Genomic DNA, 23,645 nt, shown 5'->3' with positions numbered 1-23,645 from the left:
CCTCTTTGAAAGATGTGGGTTAAGGGCCATTTGTCAGCTTTGGTTTTCTTGGCCCTTGACTCACATCCATTTCCAGCTACAACAGCTTCCAGTATCAATCACACAGGAGCCAAACTCGCCCCGAGCCAAAGCCCTTTTCCTACTGCTAGGAGTTTCTCATTTTCCTTCTTGGATGTGCGTGCAGTGGCTGCTCAGAACCCTCAGAGGGCTGGGGGTGGGGGGTGGGGTAAAAGGAGCTGAAGGAACACTGAAAATGGGCAGGCTCTTGGGGTCTGGACTACCTGGGCCCAGTAGCATGGGTGGCAGTTGAGAACCACAAGTACAGAATGGGGACAAGCGATGATGGGGGTAAGCTGGTGTGGTGAGGTACTGTATGGCAGGAAAATTCAGTGTGCTGGGGAAGACCAATTCTAATGCACCAGTCTGTGCTGGTTGTTTATGGGGCCCCCCAATTCATGTGGTCTTCCCTCATCACTCCCAGCCTTATTGTCTCAGCCTGGATGCTACTGTGGTGACAGGGACAGCTGTCTCACTTAGCCGGGCAAGAAGACAGGGAACAAGAACCAGACTTCAGCATGACCCCCATCACAACCATTGCCATGGGGACTCAAGGTGCTTCCCCTACAGTGGTCTAGCCCCATTGAATTCATTTCCTCACTTGCTGTCCACAGAAACCAAGAGGCAAAGCCAAGACAGATATGCGTACCCGGTGCACGATCAGGTGAGGACTGGGCAGTGAGAACGTCAGGGAGTAAACACTCTGTCTTTTTATGTCTGCTTCCTCCTTCTGTTCTGAGCACCATCATTTCACACATCTTCCCACCTGAAGACGAAGAACCCTGGCCAGGTGCTGCTCTGAGGCTGTGAGCGGCCTTTTGTGTTTGTCTTTTCTGTCTCCCTGGCTCTTCAATCTTCTCTTCCTTTTCCTGCCCTGGGGTGGTAATCCTTAAATATGCCAGGCATGTGAGATTCCTCAGTGCTCTATTTTCTACAGAGAGTGAGCTAAAGGAGAGCCTGAAATGAACACACCTAGGGAACCAATGGAAGAAGATGGAGAATCTGGGCTGAAGTCAGAGGAGGAACGGATGAGGAGGATCAAGATGTCTGGATTAGCATCAGCAGTGGGACATTCAAGGTCACAACCCCCACAGAGAATGCAGAGGAAGACATTAACAAAATGTTGAGTCACATAAGTGGCTAGGAAGTGAAGGCTGGTTTTGCGGTACGAGGAGAGCCTTGTGTCAGCTTGATTTATGTAGCCTAGCAGGTCCGTGAGACTTCTGATGAGATATCTTCCGGGGTGAGATTGTTCAGGGGATCTGATGGAGGAGCGGGGATGCACATGAAGGGAGACTGTCTCAAGCGGAAGGAGTGACTCCAAGAAGGTTTCATAACTTCCTCATCAACTGGCCTGGATTTAGAATCACCTAGGAGACACACTTCTACCAGTTTCTGTGAAGGCATTTTCAGAGATGTGCAACTGAGCAGGAAGACCCAGCATGGATGCTGGCAGTCCTATCTCATGGGTTGAGGTTCCACAAGCAATAGAAAGGGAAAACGAAAGTTGAACACCAGCATGCAGGCTCTCTGACATGTGGCTAGCATTCTCACATTCCGGCCTTGGCACCTTCCATGAAGGACTATACCCACTTTTAAAGTATGACAACCCAAACAAATCCTCCCTCCTATAGCTTTTTATCAGGCACTTGGTCACAGTGACAGGACTCACAGCTGGTGGCATCATTCTTACTCCTGAAGGATTTCTTTCAGGCTTGACCTTCCCTTCTGAATGTCACAACATCTGCGGTGGTTTGAAATGCCCCCAAAGGGAGTGACGCTATTAGGAAGTGTGGCTCTGGTGGAGGAAGTGTGTCACTGTGGGGGTGGGCTTTGAGGTCTCTTTTTTTCTCAAGCTTCACTCAGTGTGACAGTCAACTTCCTGCTGCCTGCAATATGTTGCATTCTCAGCTCCGGCCACCACGCCTGACTGCATGCTGTCATGTTCCCCATCATGATGATAATGGACTGGACCTCTGAATCTGGAAGCAAGCCACTCCAATTATACGTTTCATTTGTAAGAGTTGCTGTGGTTGTGGTGTCTCTTTACAGCAACAGAAACCCTAAGATAACAGATTCTACATCTTAGCCCTTCATCAGCACACAATGGGCATAGAGAACCGAGACAGACATTTCACAGAATGATAGTTCTCCTCCACCCTGGGTATCTAAACATGCTTACACTGGCAGAACAATACCTTCAGGACCGGGTATCAGTGTTCCCAGCAATTGTCCACAGACAATGCTTTCCTCTCTGCTCTCACAGAATCCCTGACAGAAGAACTAAGGGAAGGAAGATTTGGGGTTTTTTTTTTGGGGGGGGGGTCCAGGTTTCAGATTTCAGCCCATCACAGTAAGGACCACATTAAGTCAGGAAGTAGACAGTACAGGTACAGAATCAGGGACAGGTGTAACCTTCAAAAGTCCATTTTTTAAAGAACTATTCTGTCACATAGGCCCCACTTCCATAAAGGTTCCACTGCCCCCTGGAAGAATACCACCATCTGGGGGGACAAGTGCTCAAATGAAAATTCTGGCAGGGCCATCTGAGACTCCAACCTGGACCTGTGATGAGGCGGATATGTGGGTGTTGATATGAAAAGAGCGTCCATACTACACATTTTTAGAGATAAAAAGCAGAAGGGTAAAAATAACCCCAGTTTAACAAAACAGTAGTTAAGACTCCAGTCTATTAAAAGTCTTCCCAGGAACATACAAAGTCTGGGAAGTACATGATCTATAAAAGTGGCTACTTTTCACATTTTAATTTCATTATTTGCACATTATACCACAATGTGTTCCTTTTTTAATCAGGAAAAAAGGTCATAAAATTATGACAAAACAACTCCAAAGAACTTCAGGAGTGTGTTAGGTAAAATGACAGTATACCTAAGAATTGAGTCATTTGGTTATTAAGGACCAAATTATACAAACTTAACCAAGCAAGCATTTTGTGGTCTAGCCTCATGAATTCCTTGGCAGTGTGAAGCAAAGAATTTGAGAAAACGTTTCTTTTCCTCTGGTGCTACCTTCATTGCTGAGGGAACCGAACCTGGAACGCATGTGTGAAGTCATCCAAGGGGACAGGCACTGGGTCACAGAGACATGCAAACGAGGCTGCCTGCAGTGAATGCTCCTCCTTGCAGTAAGGGTGGAAAGCTTCTGCAGTGACAGTGTTCAGTGAGCACCAGGTTCCCTGGGTCACTTGAACACTCTGTAAAACACTACAGTAAATCCAGAATTGAACTGTGTCTGATTGCTTGGATACAACGGGGTTCTCCAGTGACGCAGTCATTACATACACCCCACCCCATCTCCTACCCACCAGTGTCTCTGGCTGGAGATTTGCCTGCTAGGACTGGGCTACACAGCATCCCAGGCCTGCAGGATGCCACTTCTCCGTGGCATTTAGAGGAATCCTTTCCTTACTTTAGTGCAAGGGACGACTTCTCTCTGGCAAGACGTTTGAGGGTAGGACCATAGTTGTTAGCTAGAGGCTGCTCCAGGGTACAGAGCAGTTTCTGGGGTGAGTCTTAAGTAAGTTTGTGATTCCTCTCCCCTAAGTAAGAAATCCAGGCTGTGTGAGCCATCCTCACCCTGTAAGACGAGTGAGTGAGAAGAAATCCCATTTTTCTTCCTGTGGAACGGGCGGCATTGGCAATGAGCCCGATCATTCAGGAGTCTTCATGATCTGCTAATAAAACCCAACTCATAATTATGGCTGGCTTTATGCAGGAGGCCAAAATGAGGAGACAGAATTTATTTCTGGTTTTTCCATCCCGCCCCTTCTTGCCGTTTTCAATTTTAATGCAAGTGTTAACTCTGAGGTTGGAGTTAGAAATATAGATCTTCCTGCCCCCACCCAAGTACTCTATTAATCCAGAGCTAAGCTTTCTGAAGTCTCGTGGCTTCCAGCATGAGGAGATGACCGCTGTTTGGATCCCAGGACCATTGCAGACTCCCGTAGACCAGCTCCACCAGACCTTCTTCCTCTGCGGTTCCTGACCTCCCGGCACAGGGCCCCATCACCTGGGACATGCCCTTCTGAGTAGAATGCTTAGGTTCACAGATCCATGTCTTCCTATACTTTGTTCTTGCACTGTACAAAGCTTTTCAAAGGTTTCTCAAAGCCCTTCTCTATTTGCTTCAGAAGACATTTCATTTATGTATGACCCACCTAGAATTTATTTTATCTGTGAAATGACAATATAATTTTGTCTTAATTCAAAATATCGCTTGTTTACATACACTGCTTTTATTACTGTTATTGGGTCCCATTTGTCCAGCTCCACTGGTTAAATGACAGCAGTTTTAGAAAAGTCCTTCATATTAGACATTTTTCTCAAAACTCCCGCATTCGAGCACTGGCCTCAGCCTTCACCTTTCACTCCATCTCAACCTCTTCTCGTCTTTCCCTTTCTTCTAAAGTCTCTGATTTCAATACAGAAAAACAGAAGAAACCAGGGACCTGTACACTCCCGCATCCACTCCTGCCTCCGTGCTCAAATACGCCATCTCCTCTCCTATTAATGTGGATGAACTCTGTATGCCTAGCTTTGTAAAAATCATTTTATTTTTTAATATTTAAAAGAATTTTAAAATTTAAATATATTTTGATTATATTCTTCCCCTCTTCACCCACCCAACTTTATTCTTTCTAAAAAAAAAAAAACAAAAACAAAATCCCAAAACCCAATACAAAAGTGGGAACTCCCCAAACTAAGCAAAATAAAACCACATTTAAAAAAAAATATCCAATTGTAACCAAGTAAAAGCTTACATACAAAACCAAAACAAAACAATAACGACAACAAAAAGAAACCCTGTGGAGTATTGTCCATTATATGTTGGTCAACTACTTCTGAACAGGAGGCCTACCCTAGAGTGGTTGGCAGACTCTGCCGTTTGATTGGAGGAAACGGATTTTCCCTCTCCCAGCAGGTATGAGTACAGTTCAGCTGTTACGGTGTCCCTGTCTTCTAAACCACCCCGGGAACTGGATTCCATTTGAACCCGTTCAGGGTATCATCCAGCAATTTTCCTGTCGTCTGTATCAAACTCCAATTTTAATTTTTACACATATTTCTTCTTTCTAGAAACACACAGAAACTCTCTTGGCTCCATTTCCACCTTCTAGCCGGTATGCCATTTTCCCCTACAGCCAAACTCCGCAAAACTGTTTATGGTTGCCATCCCAACCTGACTCCAACCCTTAAACCCGTATCAGTAAGAGGACAATGATGACTGAGATACGGGCCTTGTCTCCTAAGACGGTCCTTTTCCAGCGCGCCTGAGACATAACGGGCAGAGGACACGCCGACGGCAGTACTACCTTCTTAGCTGCCACGGGCTCAGAGCTGCCCTGGCTCCTTCCTGAGAGCACCCTGGGATGTCACTCAGCACTTATGACTCTGTGAACCAGAGAACCTTGGGAAGAATGAATAGGAAGATCTACTAAACATGATAGTATTAGCATGCACTGCCAGGTGAAGACCGGCAAGCAGCAGTAAAGCTCACCAGGAATGAAAATTCGGCAAACAGGACTCCAAAGACACCTAGTACACTAGTTAGAATGGAGGGCTACCAGACAGAACCATCGCGAGATACTACTTCCTGACTACTATCTGTAACTGTATGATCCTGAACTGGGCATCCTGAGAGCAAAAAGAAGCAGAACTGAAAAGTCTGCAAGGGTAATGGGCACCTACTTACAAATAAATCAATAGGGCTGCCCAGCCTCAGTACCCATCCTCCACACACTCCCCATGGAGACCGTCAGACACTGTACTGGGCAAACCATCGCGGCAGCAGTGCGCAGTGTGGCTCTGCTCACCTCATTTGACCCTGAGCTCTCATGAAACACTTACCTTCACTGAACAACACGAGTCAGGGTCACTTCCTCCACAGTTCTTGGCACATTTCACCTGATCTACATTTAGTCTTTTCTAAGGTCATTTTTATTCTGATTTGAAGTTTAATCCCAACAGTTAAGAGAATATGCCCTCTGTGATAAGTTAATTAATGTAATTCTTGACATTTCTAGACTCTTCCCACTTCCCCAAAGGCACAGTTTCACAAACTTTAATTCAGTGTGGTTTCTAGCATTCACTCAATGAACACAGCAAACCAAAGTCACCAGCCAGTCATTTATTGGAGGGCCATATATATGCTCTTCTGAGGAACACACTGTCATTGACTTGATGGTCATAAACACATGATAATTTCTTTTACTGGTATATTTTTGCTCAGTTTGGTAAGAGAAAATAAAGATTATTATTACAAAATTATGAATTGTGTGCAAAAGTCCTAATTTAACAACTAAAAAAATGGCAGGATTAAAGATGGCTACTCCTAATGTGTCAACCAACATCGTGCATTTCAGATAAAGAAAAGAACCCACCCAGGTCCAAGACAGCAGATGCTAGCAGGGAGCCATGAAGCCACCGGCTACAGAAGGCAGTCAATGAGCAGTTACAAAAGGTACGAAAACTGCTGCCACCCAACGCCATGTGAGGACATTAGGAGTTGTTTTCTAAACGGGGAGTCAGGATGGCATGACCAACACTTCTACCCAGGATTCGATCTCTCTCTGCTGACTAGGTCTCCTGAGCTTTGGCTTGTCCTTGAAATGAGGAAACACAATGGTGCTTGGCCTTCAGCGAGGGACTCACAACACCCGAAGGAGGTCCAGCGAAATCCTACATCTGGGGATGTCGATGTTGAGGACTTTCACTTCCACCTTCTCTCCAGGACCTAGGCCCAGGCTCCTTCTCTTCTTTGTCTTAGACAGCTTCGCTTCTGTTATGCTCCGTATAGGAATCAGACCCAACTTCCCCACTCCTATATCCACAAAAACCCCAAACAGTGTGGCATTCTCGACTTTGCCTGTAAGAACTGTCCCAACCTGTAGATCTTCCAGACACACTATGTTTCTCTTGAAGTCAGGTTTATCAAAATCTATGAGGAAAGAGGGTAAATGTTAGTATAACCAAGAAGGCGCTGCGCTGAGAGGGCTGGGGCTCACAGTATGCTGACTGATAGGGATGCCCAGATCAATAGCAGTCTCTGAGGGAAGGCAAAAGGAGCTGAGGGCACAGGCTTGTCCTGAGAAAAAAATACATCCTGGGAGAAACAGTTTACACAGACGATTCAAGAAAAATTTCTCTGACATTTTCTTCTCTCTACAGTCTGTCTCACTAATGTGAACATGAGCAGTCTGTAAGGCCATGGACAGGCGGTCTCATTTTCTTTCTGGCAAAAGACCATTGGTGTGTACCTTTGCTGGTGACCACACTGGACTAAATGACAAATGCTCAGGAAAGGAGAGCCCTAGGGACACGAGAGCAGGAGTTAGCGTTCAGTTCCTGGATTCTTAAATTGTTTCAAGGTGGTGAAAGTCTCACTAGTTTCTGGACAAGTGTGGGGGAAATCAAATGTTCTCTCTCTACTTCTTCCCACAAACTGGGAATTCATGAGTCAATGCTTTCTATTTCAAACACATTTATTCAATCAGAATACATAGGTTCTCTATTACCTATCGCTCAGAAACCCACACCAGTCAGAGCTGGCCTTCTTCCTTCAGTTAAGCTGATGGAATATTTACTTCCTCCTACCTCATGGCCAGGTGCTCAGCTGGATGCTAGATACACAAAGATACCGAGGTCCCCATCTCAGTCTTGACAGTCTTCTCCTGGCCCACCCCACTCTCCAAGCTTCTATTCACCAACACTAGCCCTCACAAAGGCAGCACCCAGTCCACCTCAGCTTCCTCCCAACTGCTGCTCTCCCTGGCTACCTGCTGAGTTATCCTTTACAACTGTATTAACAACTGCTCACCTTTCTTGTCCTCCCTCAGTCCAACCACCTTAGATCAGGATCTTTTAGAAATAAGCTCCCCCACTGCTATCAAACAAGTCCAAACCCAGGAAACCCAATTTCACTGTCCTCATTAAGCACCCCAATATGGGGACTGACTCTGAGATTTCACCTGATGCTGAATCTCAAAGCAGGAAACCTCTGGGAACTGAACCCACAGAGGGTGAGGGCTACTCAAAGCCGAGTGAAACTCAGGCAACGCAGGGTCAGGGCAGGATGGTCCCCAGGCCCACGCGTGAAAGCTCTCTCCTCCTTTCCCGTGCAGAAGTCCAGGTGCTGCCAACCCCAAAGGGCTCTGATTAGCTGCTCAGTTTAACTGTGCATGAAAACCAGATTCAAGGGCTACTCAACATGTTCCCCTAGATGGCTCGGGCTACTGAGAAACCAAAAATCCTCCGTGTACATGCAAATTTTAACACATTGAGAGCCAAGGCAGCACATACAGTTAGGTAACTGTCATCAGCTTGTTCCTAATTAAGGAAACTCACTTGCAAGGAGAGCTTGGATAAAAAGGAATTGATTATGAAACTGAAAAAAACTGAAGTTTTATGAGTATAAGAATGAGACCATTAAGACAGGAAACACTTTTGAGAAAAAGGAGAAAAGAGATGTAATTCAAATACTATAATATGAAAATGCCCAAAATATGTCTATGCCCTCTCTACCTCCAAAGTATGACTCATCAGCACCCCCCTTTGGGAATGTGTTCAGTAGTAAGTTGAAAGTTCTCAGATATCTTGAAAACTGTGACTTAACAAGGGCAAACGTTAGTTGCAAAGTCTGCTTAAAGAAAGCTATTTGAATTTGTACTTGTCATGCTGGAAAGACCAGGTCTGTCCGTGTTCCGCTCAACAAGAGGCTCATTAAGGAAGGCCCTCTGCTTAGCTGGGTTAACTGGATGTTTACCTTTGAGTCCCTAGTGCAACTGAGATAATGAAGCAATCAACAGTGTGACAGAAAAACCAAGGTATCAGGAAAAGCCAATACAGGCTACCTGTGGCTAAAGTCTTTGTCAACCATCCAGTTGGCACATAGGCATGTCACCAATTTCACCCTGTGTGAGAGACATTGATTGATCTTAGTGTTTCTGTAAAAGACAGCCACGGAATCCACATAGAGAGAAGTAGGCTTCTTGGCAGTTTCATCTGTGGGAGCAGCCACTTTACACGAAGGACAACTGGAAGGCTTTGATACCACTGGTCTTACTCAGTGTTTTATTTTCTCCAGCGGCAATTCAGTCTCAATGGGCCATTGCTCTCAACAACTATGGCTATTATACTTCCTTCGCCCTCTACTTGCACAGAAAGCCAAGAGCATGCTAAATTAGAAAGATGATCAACACAGAGGTATCATCTTATTTGTTCATCGTGTTCAGTGACATGGAATCCAGAAACCTGGAAGGCTGCAATTTAGGAAGAAGATTCACTTGGCATGAAGGGAAAACTTTACCTTCCAGCACTTCAGACAGAAGATAATTTCCAGTGTACTCAGGGAGAGCATGCCTCTGTGCACACAGTGATGTATCATCTAGCTGAGTGTACTGCAAATCAACAGCAGGCAAGGAGTCAGAGCCCTGCTTCTGTTTGACTCCAGATACCAATTCTAGTGAGTGTGGAGGACAAATGCTGACCCTTGGCTCTCTCACGGACAGGATGGCAGAATCTGTTCACTTCAGGCACTCGGCCATTGTGAGGATCAAATGTGATGGCGTAGCTATACGAAGGCATGGGCTACAACTCAAGTTCAGCTCACCTGTTCGGAAGTCAAAGCTTTCGGGCTGGCTCAGACCATCCATGATGACCTGCAAGGTGTGTGTCGTTGTCTGTAACCTCTCTGCAATCTTCTCTATACTTTCTTTTCCAAGAGACGAATTTATTTTTTGTTGCATTTCAGGCTTTCCAATCTCATGTAGTGTCCCACCAATGAATGACAAAAACCTTGAGTGGAAAGAAAAGCCCAAATTCATTAGCAATACAACTTTTACATTTTCTTGCATAGGTCATCTTCAAATTCTCTTTCCCCAGATCACTATACATCAACCGGTCTTTGCTGTAATAAGTGATGTAGCTGAAGGGCATGTGGGCGGGGAAGGAGTGTATTTAAACTCTTGCGCTACTTCCCAAGGGCAGCACCTGATCAGAGTTGGCCCAGGAACATTTTACAATACGCTGTTCATTACAATTCAGGGTCACATGCATACTTCCTAGGCAAGGCTATCTGTACTTACCTCATGTTTCCTGCGATTTTCAGTTAGGAAAACATTTGAATTTAGAGTAACAATCACATACAATCTATTGATGATACCAAAATATAACATGGCATATGTCAAGCATTGCCAAATTCTGACAAACACTCTGCTCATGTCCCATAGTCTTGTTGTATGTGTATGTCTATGTGATGGGAGGGTGACCTGCCAGACTGCCAGTACCAATGACACAAATGTCATTGAGTCACATATACATGAAATTATCTAAAAATTTCATGGAGTATTCACAGGAAAATAAAAACCAGAGTGCAACGAGGCATTTGTGAGTGCTCGTAGCATGTGTAAGTGGCAGGCATAAGAGAACCTGGACATACCCCACAGCAACAATATAAAAGTGGGAATGTGAAAGAAAAAAGTGATTTTTTTTTCCCGAAAGGAGATTAAGTAAAATTTCAAAGATATAATCTAAAGATGAATGTTCTTTATATTCTTTATACACCACATACTGCAGTGTTCGCTATCCCCCTGCTTACACAGATGCTACCCAATTATCGAGCAGAGGTAAAGCCATAGCAACACAAAACAAAAAATGATGGTTAGGATGCAGTTCCCTCCAGTTTCATGTGAGTTCTGGGTCATGGCTCCCTTTCTTGACATTCCTTGGCTGGGCATTTTTCTACATCATTAAGTTCCATTTCCTATGATTAATGGCACTTTAAAAATGTCAACACAGTTATCAGACAGATAGTGATACTAATGCCCTCAAATTCTTTCCTTTAAGAATGCCTCTTGAACACAGGAAGGGAAAAGGAAAGTGCTGGAGGTCTGTCTTTAGATCTGGCCCACACGGCAGACAGCTGCACTGTGCAGAACTGGGCGCCACTCTGTTTCTGTTTGCAGTGCCCAAGCAGAGCAGACCTCTTTCTTCAGTGAGACTCTGGTCTGATTATCTTGCACCTTGTGGGAAAGGCCTCTCACCTCACATTTAACTAGGATGTCTCTTGGGTTGGCTCAAATGTGAAACTCTTCCACATTTCTGGAGCCATAGTTTTGATTTTAGAAGATCCTCTGGCATCCACCAAATTCTCATGAGGATCTATTTTGGTTAGCAGTCTGATAAGAAGACAAGGAGTGATGCTTAGATCCTTCTTTGGACACGAGCATCCTCTGGAGGCCAGGAATTCCCCAGCAGGTGGAGAGGCAGTCTGTGTGTTATACTGACTGACGGACAGCAGCACCAGGGCCAGCTGCTGGAGTTCCTACTGAGAGGGTAGCTGAGACAGGCAGTGTCTGCACACAGCTAACTCATTTCTCAATAACTGCCTCTCTTTGGACAGCCCTTTCTGGTACTCACTAGTTTGGCTTTACTGTGTGTGCAACTAGTTACTATGTAGAGCACCTTCCAGCACCTCGATACTCTGGCTCACACAATAAACCATTTGTTAAGATGCACAAAATTAGTGGATTTTTGGGCGATATACATATATATGAAAAGCATCTAGCAATAAGTAAAGCTATGGCAGAAAACTTCCCAAAGCACCCACTCAGCAGGCCACTTAGAGTCTTAAGATTGTATCGTATGTGCATACGTGCGCGCACATACACACATACATACACATCGGAGAGATAGTAACTGCTACAAAATCACATTTATATATAAAAAATGTCTGCTTTTAGTGACTGCAACTGTAAGAAGAAAATGGGTTTGTTTAACCTAGGAGTGTATTTCATTTATCATTTTCATCCTCATGAAGCCTGAAGGCAGTAGTCACGGAAATCAATAAGAAAGTATCATGTTTGCTTCCAGCTAAGGCGCTGTATTGATCAACCTTATTTTTTAACAATAAAGGAATGAAGTTAAATAGATCTTGCATTTTGAAAACTTCCTTAAAGTTGACTAGGCCACAGGAAAAAACCAACAGAAGGAAGGGAAAAACTGGGGAGGACTGGAGCAAGCACTGAGGCAGGTCTTACCCTACCCGGGTCTCGGGTATGTTTTGCTGCCCAGGATAGGAGGGGACACTTCATGCTCAGGAGCTGCTCAGGAAAAGTATTCTCCAGATCCCAAATTTCCCTCTAGAACTGAGAACTAAGGCCAACACAAAGTACTAGCTCAAAAGTACAAAAGGAAAACGCATACTCGAAGAAGCCTGGAACCTAGAATGAGCCCATACAGATAAATATATACCAAGCCCCGCTAGCCACACATTCTCATTTGATCCCAGCAATCTGAAAATGCAGAAAAAAAAAATCGCTAATAGCCTGCCATGGTCATGCAGCTCCTCTCAGTCACTGGAGTCTCACCTCACACATAGGTGTCCGGGCCACTGAGCGCACATAAAAATTACTGTTATATTTGGCAAGATAAAACTCAATGTGTTGGGAAATATTACACCAGCACAATTTAATGTCAGATCACTTCTAAACATTAGGCAGTTAACACCAAGAAAATCCCACAAAGAACTTACTATACACAAGCTTTTAAATAGACAGTTCTCACAAGCCAATGAGTTATTTAAACCATTGTCTTGTTTTCTCTCCTGTCTCTGGAAGGCTTTTTCCATTTGCTAAGGACTGCTGTTGGAGCTGCTGTTTTTATTTAATATGTAATTTCATCCATCTTACTTAAAGTAAGAAAGTAGCATAAATGCAACAAATAAGCACATCATGTTCTTTTAGCACACATCTGCACAAAGTTAAACACAGCGTTTTCAGCGGAGACCACGCTTACCCTGCAAGGACAAAGCTATACAAACTAACACTCCTGATGTTTTCAACAGAAGCTTGCGACAAAGGCCAGGTCTTTCTCTACAAAGGAAAAGAAACGTCTTTGTAAAACTTTTCTCCCAAAGAGTAAGAAATTCTCTAGATTCATAAGACTTTGGAAATGACCATTCAGATTTCTGTAATCATTTCCAGCCCAGGGATTTAGGAGCAGAGGAGTTTGTTACATAGAGCAACGTGACACCCTGTGGAGCTCACAAGAGCCTTGGTGATATAACACCATCACTTAAAAAAAAGCACATACAGTTTACAACAGAGAGAGAGAGAGAGAGAGAGAGAGAGAGAGAGAGAGAGAGAGAGAGAGATGCTACCATAGAAAATTTCATGGTTTTCAGAGTTTTTCACAATCACTTCATTTTATCCATTCATTAGAGGAGTTTTTGTCAACAAGTAAAAAATTCAACATAAGAGCACAGCCATTTTGGAAGGAAAAGGAAACAGAGGGTAGGTCAAAACTGGTAATGTATGGAGAAATTCCATGACGTGGGGAGATTTAGCTTTTAGGCTGGGGTTGTGTGTTAAGTGGTGGCATTGACTCAAAGCCCAGCAATGATTTGCTACTCTAAAGACTTCAGATACATGTATAGTTTCAAAGCTGTTACTGGAACGAGGAGAGAAGAAACTTTAACACAGTGTGGCAAACGACAAGACCCGCTGTGCCTCTGCCGCTGCCTATCCAAGTTGGTGTATTTAGGGGCACTGTGCACAATGAGTTCCATCTGGATTGATGGAGAGGGTGCCAACTTGACTGTATCAGATGTCTTGTGATCACATCAGGTGACAGCCACAAGGCACTTTCATCACTAAGAACCTTCATATTTCTCCTGGGTAAACTAAGACATAGGCCTGGGCCAGAATCCTTAACAATCTGTGCTGACACACACCCCAGAAGCAAGGGACAATCCGAGAAAAGTGCAGGTGCAGAAGGCCCGAAGCTGCCGACTGCTACCCCGGGAAAGAGGTTAACGAAGTGATAATGGAAATGGCACGAGTGGGTTTTCTCAGCATTGAATCAACCACGGAAAGAACAAAGAACTCTCCATAAGAAAGTACAGCAGACAAGGCTTTAAGAATATAGAAAAGGTAAATATTCTGAGAGATATAATGGGGTTTGCTGTGAAGACTTTCACACTCTGCCCTGGAAAGTGCAGTTTTAAATGGTATGCACTATCTGGGCCAGAGTAGGGACAGATGACTCTAGAGCCATTTTGGGGCACTATTTAGAATGTCTTCAGAATGTCTCCTGCACTGGTGAGTAGCAGAAAGTCACTGAGAACCAAGAACCTGCTACCAATGATTGAGGAATACAGGGTTTGTTTTTTTTCCCCTGCTCTCACCTCCTGCAGACCGATGAGATGAGACCCTTCCTTCCTTTTAAGGGCCATCAGACAATGCTCAGAAGCAGAACTCACAGCACGCTGCAGTAACTGCAAGGAGAACCTGTCCTCACGCAGCTGTTTCAGTAAAACTCACAAGCTTCAGCACTCCAGCACAGGAAATGAACTTTACTTAAAAAGAAGTGCCAGTTAAATATCTTGACAAGCCTTCTAGAAGTTCAAGCATTAGGACGATACCTTTTTAGAGACAGTTTCACCAAAGCATCTAAGATTGGTGAAGCAACAACCAATGTCATAAACAGCACTGATCACCTATTCCTGAACAACTGAACAACCTGTGTAAGTCATATACTGTGTAAGTGTCACAGTTTAACTTAAAAGTCACAAGTGTGGGTGGATGCACGTGTGCACACACACAAAGAAAGAGACAGAGAGAGACTGAAACAAAGGAGCCCAATGGTGGGGTTATGACAGAATGATAGTGTCCTGTTTGATCACCTTCTTTCCAGCGAGCCTAGGCATTCTCAAATATATAATGAGGAGAATTTGCTAAAATCAAAGCCTTGTGACAAAACGCTGAGGCCAATTAAAAATACACTGGAAAAGCTTGCTTAGCCTGGTTCAGTACGCAGTATTCATGTGGAGAGATTCAATATCAAGGAAACAGATCCTTGGCCTTGAATAAGCTTTCTCAGGACTCGGGGAAGAAGAGGCCAGTTGGGACACTGTCACTTCTGCCTGTCCTCGGAGGCAGGGCTTCATGTTCAGGCAGATACACACTTTCAAAGTGCTCAATCAAACATGCGTTTCACTCTCTGGAAAATCTTACTGTAGCTTTACATATAAGAGAATCAACGCCCCAGAAGTGACCAGTGCAGAGTCACGCAGCTGGAGCTGCACAGCTGGAGCTAAAGGAAAGTTACAGTCCTTTACAGCTTCACTAATACTCTGACCCCCTGACTTTATAGGAGCCCCAGTGCAGACAGAAGATTCAGATTGCAGATAAAATTTGGCACCCAGAACTACTGCCTGGGAGCAATTTATTATTATTTTTTAAACCAAATTTGAAAGAAAGAAACTTTGGCTCTTTTTGAGTTACTGAGTAAGGGTTGAACAAAATTAAGTTAGTGGTTTCAAAGGCTGCAGCCTCTATATAGTTCAAAAACACTGTGTTTAGAATGAATATAATTTAATTTACTGCCTGTAAAGCCATAATGTGGATTAGTGCCTGCAACTATTTGAAAGAGTAGGGTAGATAAAGCAATAGTATTCAGAAGCACACAGGCGGCCGATGGAAGGAAAAGCTGAAGCAAGTCACTCTAGTGTCACTTGGAGCAAGCCCAAGTGACAGGGAAAACTCCTAAGAGGCAAATTTCATACCACAGGGCCAACTGTCAATGACGTTCCTTTCTAAAAACTAGCAGAAGCTTCCTAACATCCACCATTTTGGTAAATCTCCAGCTGCCCCTGAATGGCTAGGAGCCCTCTGTTTCAGTAGGGAAGGGAGGCTGAAGCAGCTCATTTATGACGACACAGTATCAGAAGACAGGCTGAGCTCAAACCCACAGCTAGACTGGGAGCAGGAACGTGAGAGAACAGGAGATAGAATCAGTACCTTCCTGAGAGTCAGGCTCCAGGCTGAGGGGTCTAAACTCGAGCGAGAGTCAACAAGGAGACGGACAGACACAACTTGTATGGTGGAAGTCTCTAAAGGCAGCACAGTCCCCGGCTGGCCTGCAGCTCCCTCTTCATTCTCCTCCACTGGGAGGAGCTGGCTGTTGTACATACATTAGCAGAGAAGCCAGCCTACTCCCCAGTCCCAGGAGCGGGTATTGATATGAGTTAGCAGTGCTAAATACGCAAATTACAGTCAGATCACAGGCTAGAATAAGAGTCCCCCCCACCACAGCCTTAGACAAACTATTGTGACTTCTCCATGCTTTTTTTCCAAAGCTTACTGACAGCACCTTCTTGACAACAGCAAAAACAACAGCCATCACTACGGCCACTATTGTGTTCCAGGAACTAAGTATATGACATACATCAGCTTACCCAGTCACATGACATCGGCACGACTATTTTACAGACAAGAACACTAAGGCTAGTGATTTGAGGTCAAACAGCCGGATCTGAACAGGCAGTCTGAGGATTTTTACTTCCTAGGACCCTCCACCAGTTTTGTTGGGAGCTTAACCGGGCTGTGTTGGAACAATGTGTATGGTATTTCCAGGAGTGCCATGGCCTGGTCATCCATACTTCAGCAGGCAGGTGCTCTGCCATCATTTCCCACTTCTGTGATAGCACTTTTGATATGCAAATTTCCTGGGAACTACAGTGAGATATTTAGATTAAGTAAATGATTATTTATTATTGGCTAATCTTTGCAGCCTGCTTTCTCCTGGACGACTGTCCTTCCAAGGCTGAAATTACAGGCTGCCCGTTATGCCCACCTGCCTTTACTTGGTTCTGGATATCCAAACTCTGGCTCTCACACTGTGTGCCAAGCACTTTGTCCTGAGTTGTCTCCCCAGACCACCTATTTGCTTTTTTCACACCCACACAAATAACTTAAACTCCCTGCATTACAGTTGTTTGTCATTAGAAGTTTTGCTCCTAGCTGGGCACCATTTAGTAAAGGGTCACAAACCTCTCTAGACAGCCCTGGAAGAGAAGTGCAGGCAGCACAGACAGCCCTCACTAAGGGTGCGCAGTACAGAGGGCTGCCATCAGCCCCACTGCTAGCCTGTAGGTGCTGCTCTGGGTCCTCCTACCCACTGTGTGCATCCAATGGAGTCATTCTACTTCGGGTCTTAAAAACCCACTATAACTTCTCAATAAATCAAAAGTCAATATTGATTGGTTTTTTTGTACACAAGTTCCACCCCTGTCTATGGAAGCAGGGTGCCAAGTTTATGTGATTATTCTTATCCAAGACCTGAATTTTACATTCATGGTTGTTGATGCTCTCAAAACACACCTTGTTGCAATGACTGTAAGAGGCATGAACAGGCAGACCTGCAGTAATAATGCAACTTGCACAACTTCAGGACTTCAGCACTGAGCTGATAGGAACTGCTCTTTGAAATCTGCTCACCTGGCACGTGACAGTGGCACCACACCTGGCACATGACAACAGCACCACATACCTTCTTCCTGCTACACTGGCTCCTCTGGGAACCTGTCTTCTAAAGTGCTCCCTAACGGACCAAATGGAAACAGCATATACTTTATTAAAATGAGTGCTGAGTGAGTCTTGACATGAAACTTCCTGGCATTTTTCAAGTTAAACTGAGAGCAGAGAAGTGCTGGGGTTTAACTATCGGCAACGCATCAGATTCTTAACCCAGCCTTCTCTGGGTGAGTGCCAGGTCTGATGTGATGCAGAGGGCTCAGCAGAACCTGCAGCAGGAGTTCCCTTCTCTCCTAAAGCAACAAGGAAAATCAGGTATGTGCCTAGCTCTGATACCAACTAAAATGGTAGGACAAAGGGAGAGGAGGCATGGAGGGGTGGGGGCCCTACACACACTCTTTCTGGGCCTGCTTCCACTCATACAGCAGCAGCAAACTACTCACATGTGGATACCTAAGGATTTCTCCATAACAAAAAAAATGCAGAAACAACTGGCCTGTGGCTTTCCTCTGCTTGCCCAGTCTGTAAACTCTGAGAGGGCACTGGAAGCAGACATAAGGCTCTGTGAAGGTACATGGGAGTCTGTTTAGAAGGCTGGAACCCTTTCAGTGAACTGGGATTCTCAAAGTCCTTAGTTGGTACGTGGATAAGCCAAGAATGCCAGGAAAGGATGATCCAGTGTGTTCAGCAACAGCTGTGCTTGCACATTGAACTCAGCAGCTTTAGACTACAGAAAAGAAAAATGCTGGAGGTCAATCTAAACATTTCACCTTGTTTTGGGAAAGTTCACTCATGGTTTCTTTCCCTCAGTGTTCTCTGCATAGTTCCCTTTCATTCTCTATTCTTTCACTTATTCCTTCAAACTTCTGGATCAGTCTTTGTTGGGTGCTGTGGATACAGTGGTAAGCCAGATTCCGATCGTCCCTAGCCAATAGGAGCTTATAGCCTCCAATAACTAACCTTTAATTACATTGCTACGAGCCTAACAAATCTGATGCCAACTTTTCCAATGCATTATTTATGTTACAGGCTCAGGAACAATTGTAGAGAGTCAGAACTTTAACTATGCTATTACACTGTGCGGTTTTTTTTGTTTGTTTGTTTGGCTTTTTAACTATCCAAGTCTATTGTGAATATGTAAGATAAAGTAGAGAACAATACAGTCACATCAAAAGATGTTTAATGACAAAATTGAAATCTAATTCTATTTTTCTTGATTTTATACAAACAAGTCTTTTAAAGACTTCTATGATCAATTCAATATCTTTGTTTTTCAATACTTTTATGTTTGCTTGCTTTTTATCTGTGTGTATGAGTGTGTGTTTTTATGTGTGCATGTATGTGCATGATGCTCACTGAGGAAAAGATCCCCTAGAGCTGGACAGGTTATAGCCACTTGATGTGGGTGTTGGGAACTCAGAATTCTCTGGAAGACTAACAAGTGCTCTTAATCACCGAGCCTTTTCTCCATTCCCTGTTATCTTTTTTAATGGTTCCAGTATTACCATATGAATTTTGTTGGTGACGATTTTATTCCTTTGGGATGTGGACAACATTGCAACAGGATATATAAACCGAAACATGAACAGAGACGATCTATGTTCTCAAGAAGCCTGTCAATGCAGGGAGGAAAACACTCTCGGACGCTAGACTAGAGGTCAACAATTAGCAAGTAAGATCCATTCCTTCTGACAGCCTCAAGCTGAGAGTGTCAAATAAGGCAGTATGGGTACCTGGTTTAAGGATGGTTTTGATAAGCAGGTCACTGGTTGAGAAAGAACTTCAAAAGAGGAACAAGGATAGAAAAGCGACAGGGAATGAGAGGAAGAAAAGAGTAAGAATTAGAGGCAGACAGCTCTCAGCAGGGAGCACTAGATCACAGCAGTAAGAAGTCTGAGCTAAACCCATAAGCAAGGTGGAGGAGACAAGGAAGTCCTAGACTTTCACAGAGCTAAAGCACGGTATTCCCCTAGCTGCCACCTCCTTACTTAACAGAGACCACTACAGTCATAGCGCATGGAGGAAGTGAGGGTGGAAACAGAATCCCAAAGCTGAGTTGCTAGGGAGAGACAGGGGGGCAGAATGAGTGCAGAGAAGGGTGTAGAGAGGCTGCAGGGGAGTTTCAAATTCTTCAGCGAGGAAGGAAGTGAAGTCACCCTGTGAGTGGGAGAAAACCCGGAATCAAGTTAAAGGGACACAGAGGCCAGTGTCTTCAAAGGCCTGAAGAAATGCTGGTTCTCAGCTCCAGGCTCACTCTGTCTTCCAGGGTATGAGTGCTTCCCCCACATTTCATCCAAACGCTTTCTGATAAACCCCATCTGCTTTCTGCCCCTCTATTCTGGTTCCTCAAAATTTTCTTAATTAAGAAGAAAGCAAATGTGGGTACTATTGGTCTGCTTACTTTACTTGCTCTAAAACACAAGCAAAGGGATACTTTTCTTTTTTTTATTACAACACCAGGAAAAACACCTTTAGCAGAATAGTATAAAACTCTACCTGCTTTAGAAAGCATCCACTTCCTGAAGACTTCTCAATAAAATAAATAAGCAAAGCTTCTGTTAGGAGACAGGATGTTTCTTGAGAAGCAGAAAGAATGCTCAAGGATGCTAGATAATACCCAAGGCAGACAGATACTCCCAATATTCACTATTTTTCCTTAAGGGGCACCTTACGTTCTGTGAACACCACACTTTATCTTTCAGAGAAGACCATGACCACAGCGATAGCATTCAAATCTGGCTCCAGTTTGAAAAGTACGATCCAGTTAAGGACTCAGGTTTTGAGTGATGGCAGACCTGGCTTAAATCTTGGTTCTACTAAGCTAAGTGTCTCAGGCAATTTACTTTCTCCCTCTGAGACTTGGCCAGTCTGAAATGGGAATAACATCAGCACCAGTTTCCTGGGGTTACTGTGATGCTTACACACCCTGATCCATCTAACATGCCTGGGAATGAGGAAGTAGCCAATGAATGTTTGTTCTCACGGGTCTATCAACAACTCCTTAAATTAGCTTGAGCTGCATTCTCCTCTCTCCAGCCTTCTAGATACCCTGTCCGTTTTTTTGTCCCACCACCTGTATGAACCTACAAGACAGCCCTGTCTGAAAATGAGCTCTCTTCCCCCTAGTTTAAATTCTGCCTTGCTGTGGTGTGCTCCTTTAAGGGTACATTACCTTCACATACCTTTATGTGCTCCAGGCCCTACCACATTCTAAGGGGTGAATAAAACCTCAACAACAAAACCTATGGAGCAAATATTGGAACCATAGGAATATTAAAAAATTAGAGAAACACTAGGCTTCCCTGAGATGAGCATATTGAAAGATGGGCCATCTTACATAAAAGGAAGAAAAAAAATTAGCTCATCAATATTAAACATTCCTATTTCAAGCCAACATTATGAGCAAATACAAAGGTAAACAGCGCAGACTAAAGTCTTTAGCTCACACAATGGCAGACTTTAATATATGAAGAACCCATAGACAAACAAGAAAAAAATCACACAAATACGATAATAATGGTGTAGTTATGTCTCTGCATCTGAAGGTACTGCCAGCCAAGATTCAACCACGCATGGATCAAAAAAGCATTTGGGAGGCTAAGAGATGGCTCAATGGTTAAGACTCGTGGGACACCACTGTGAGTAGGAACTGTCTATGTTGGGTGTCGTCTAGATGAAGTGTGTGAAAGTCAGATATGGCTTCTACAGCTTAGCACTGGACAACAAACACACCAAGGCAATTACTCATTTCATCTCCAAATTTCTGAGGTGAGGGAGGGGGAACTGCATGTAAAAGAACTTCCCTATGAAACTGTCTACAATTGTCTTGATTCTGGGCAAATAGGTCACCCCCAAAGGAAGCACAGAGAGAAATGAAGTCACCAGTTGTGCACTGACATTCCACAGGTGGAAACTGGTGCGGGAGAATTGTCTGTAATCTGTTAATCATGTTTTAAATAAATGCTGATTGGCCAGGCAGGAGGTGTAGGTGGGAAAACCAGACAGGAAGTGGAAATGATGCAAGGAGAGCAGGAGAATTCTGGGGAGGAGGAAGTTGATTCCTCTCACTCCTGCCCAGATCACCCAAGCAGCAGGATGTGAGCTGCCCCACTGAAAAAGGTACTGAGCCACATGGCTAACATAGATCAGAAAAATGGGTTAATCAAGATGTGACAGTTAACTAATAAGTAGCCAGACCTAATGGGCCAATCAGCTTTATAACTTATAGAGATCTCTTGTGTGATTTTTCTCTGGGACTAAATAGCTGGGGAGCTGGGCGGGACAGAAACTCCCAACAAACAAACAGGCCCCCTCATGTTACAAACTGGTCCCCGTGAGAGCTGACAGAAACACCTGCCTCCCAGGGGAAATGAAGACTGCTCTGGCTTGAATCCTGCTGAGAGCATCACAAGCTAGTATGTTATTTGACAATGTATGTGAAGAGCCACTGAAGCACTTGAACCATTGGCAAAGCAGTACTATTTCTAAGGATCCACCACAAGGAACCATTGCTAAAACTATTATTACTAAGTTACAGTCACCCAATGAAAAAGATCTAGATCTTAAATAAGAGGAATATATGCTTACAATAGAAGCAAATCGAAAAATCTTATAAACCATATTGTAAATGGGGTAAAGAAACACAAAAATGCACATAGAGAAAGACTGGTTTATACAATATAACATGCTAATTAGGTTCCCATGAAATTATCTGTTTTTTTATTTTTATTTTACAGGGGATTTACAGTTAAGAGACTGCATGGATCTCAGAAAAGACTTTGAACTTTGGACTTTTAAACATCATTAAGACTGTGATAGAGTATGGGAACCTTTGAAGTTGTACTAAATGCATATGTGTTATGATATTGTTATAAGTGTATGGGGGCCAAGGAGTGGAATGTGGTAGTCTGGATGTAACTGGCACCCATAAGCTCACTGGGAGTGTTACTATTATGAGGTGTGGCATTGTTGGAGTAGGTGTGGCCTTGTTAGAAGAAGTGTGTCACTGTGGGGGTGGGCTCTGAGGTTTCTTCTGGTCAAGCTATACTCACGGTGACACTCAGTTCTCTTCCTGTTGCCTTCAGATCAGAGATGCAAAATTCTCAGCTCCTTTTCTAGCACCATGTTGCCTGCAGGCCACCATGTTCACCATAATGACAATAGACTAAACCTCTGAACTGTAAGCCTCCCCAGTTAAATATTTTCCTTTAAAAGAGTTGCCATTCCATCCACAATATGTGACCTTGGCCTAAGCCAGCAGAAAAGCCCAATCTTGGACTCCAATCTCTACAATTAAGTCTACTTCAAACAAAAGTCTAGGGATCCAACTAAGTCTTTAGTTCCCTTAGGAGATAACACTGGATTCCACCCAGGGAGCGGTTGACCTACAGAATGCTTTGGTCTAGGGTGTGAGTGTGACTTGTTTTGTTCTAGCAACAGACTATTAAATATGAATGTAACCCACAACCTTCAACTGGTCTGTTCATTTCCTTGTATTGTTTTATTGCAGTTTTTTAAAATCTTACTCCTGCCTCTTGGGGTTGGGGTATTTTAAGCAATTGGAAATTAAATGTGGGCAATTTTAGTATTCAAAAAAAAAGTTGCCACAGACAGGTTATCTCTTTATAGCGACAGAACCCTAAGACAGTCCCTCATGCTGCTCCTGTGCATTATACTGAAGCTTTTGATCACTGCAACAGGTAAGAAAAAGAACTAAAAACATGAAGATTAAAACAAAAGAGGTAAAATTTTAATCTATTTGCTGATGACCTAAATTTATGAATTCTACAAGAACATACACTCATGTGGCAGGTCTGCAGGCTAGAGCAGTGCACAAAGATCAACCGGGATGAACACACTGGGAAAGAGAAGCAAGCCATGAACTAGAAATGCTTCCATAGCATCGCTGGGAACACTACACAGTAGTGCAGCACAAGTAACAACTGTAGACAGAAAACTAAGCTTTGCTTAGGAAAACAAAAAAAGAACTAAATAAACAGAAAGAATTACTTAACTTTCACTTTTTTGTTTGTTGCAATCACTAAGTAGCCCTGACTGGCCTGGAACTCCATAAATAATCCAGGCCTGCTTTGAATTCTCACAGAGAATTGTCTTTTGTGTGCTGGGATGTAAGGTGTGCCCGCCTGACCCCTATTATTGTTTAACAGAAATTAACAAGTTGGTTCTAAAAATCACAGGAAAATAAAATTAATCTGGAACACCCAATGCAGATTTCATCTGGACTTGCTAATTGAGA

At 43.8% G+C, this 23,645-nt stretch overlaps 1 protein-coding gene across 3 annotated transcripts in view; it reads right to left on the bottom strand.

Moving 5' to 3' along the window:
* Positions 1-6,189: 6,189 nt before the first annotated feature.
* Positions 6,190-23,645, bottom strand: part of Srbd1 (S1 RNA binding domain 1) — a 179,327-nt gene continuing 161,871 nt past the window's right edge. For all 3 annotated transcript variants that reach the window (XM_048416098.3, XM_048416099.3, XM_048416097.3), the window contains 2 exons: positions 9,685-9,869; positions 6,190-7,014 (listed from right to left, as the gene is read on the bottom strand). In XM_048416098.3, the coding sequence (XP_048272055.3) occupies positions 6,725-7,014; positions 9,685-9,869 (475 nt within the window). In that variant the 3' untranslated portion in view covers positions 6,190-6,724. The remainder of the gene's footprint in view (positions 7,015-9,684; positions 9,870-23,645) is intronic.

Source organism: Myodes glareolus, chromosome 6 (assembly GCF_982192425.1).
Source record: "Myodes glareolus chromosome 6, mMyoGla1.1, whole genome shotgun sequence".
Lineage (NCBI taxonomy): Eukaryota > Metazoa > Chordata > Mammalia > Rodentia > Cricetidae > Myodes > Myodes glareolus.
Note: the sequence above shows the minus strand (reverse complement) of the source record. Positions and strands in the feature narration are given on the sequence as shown.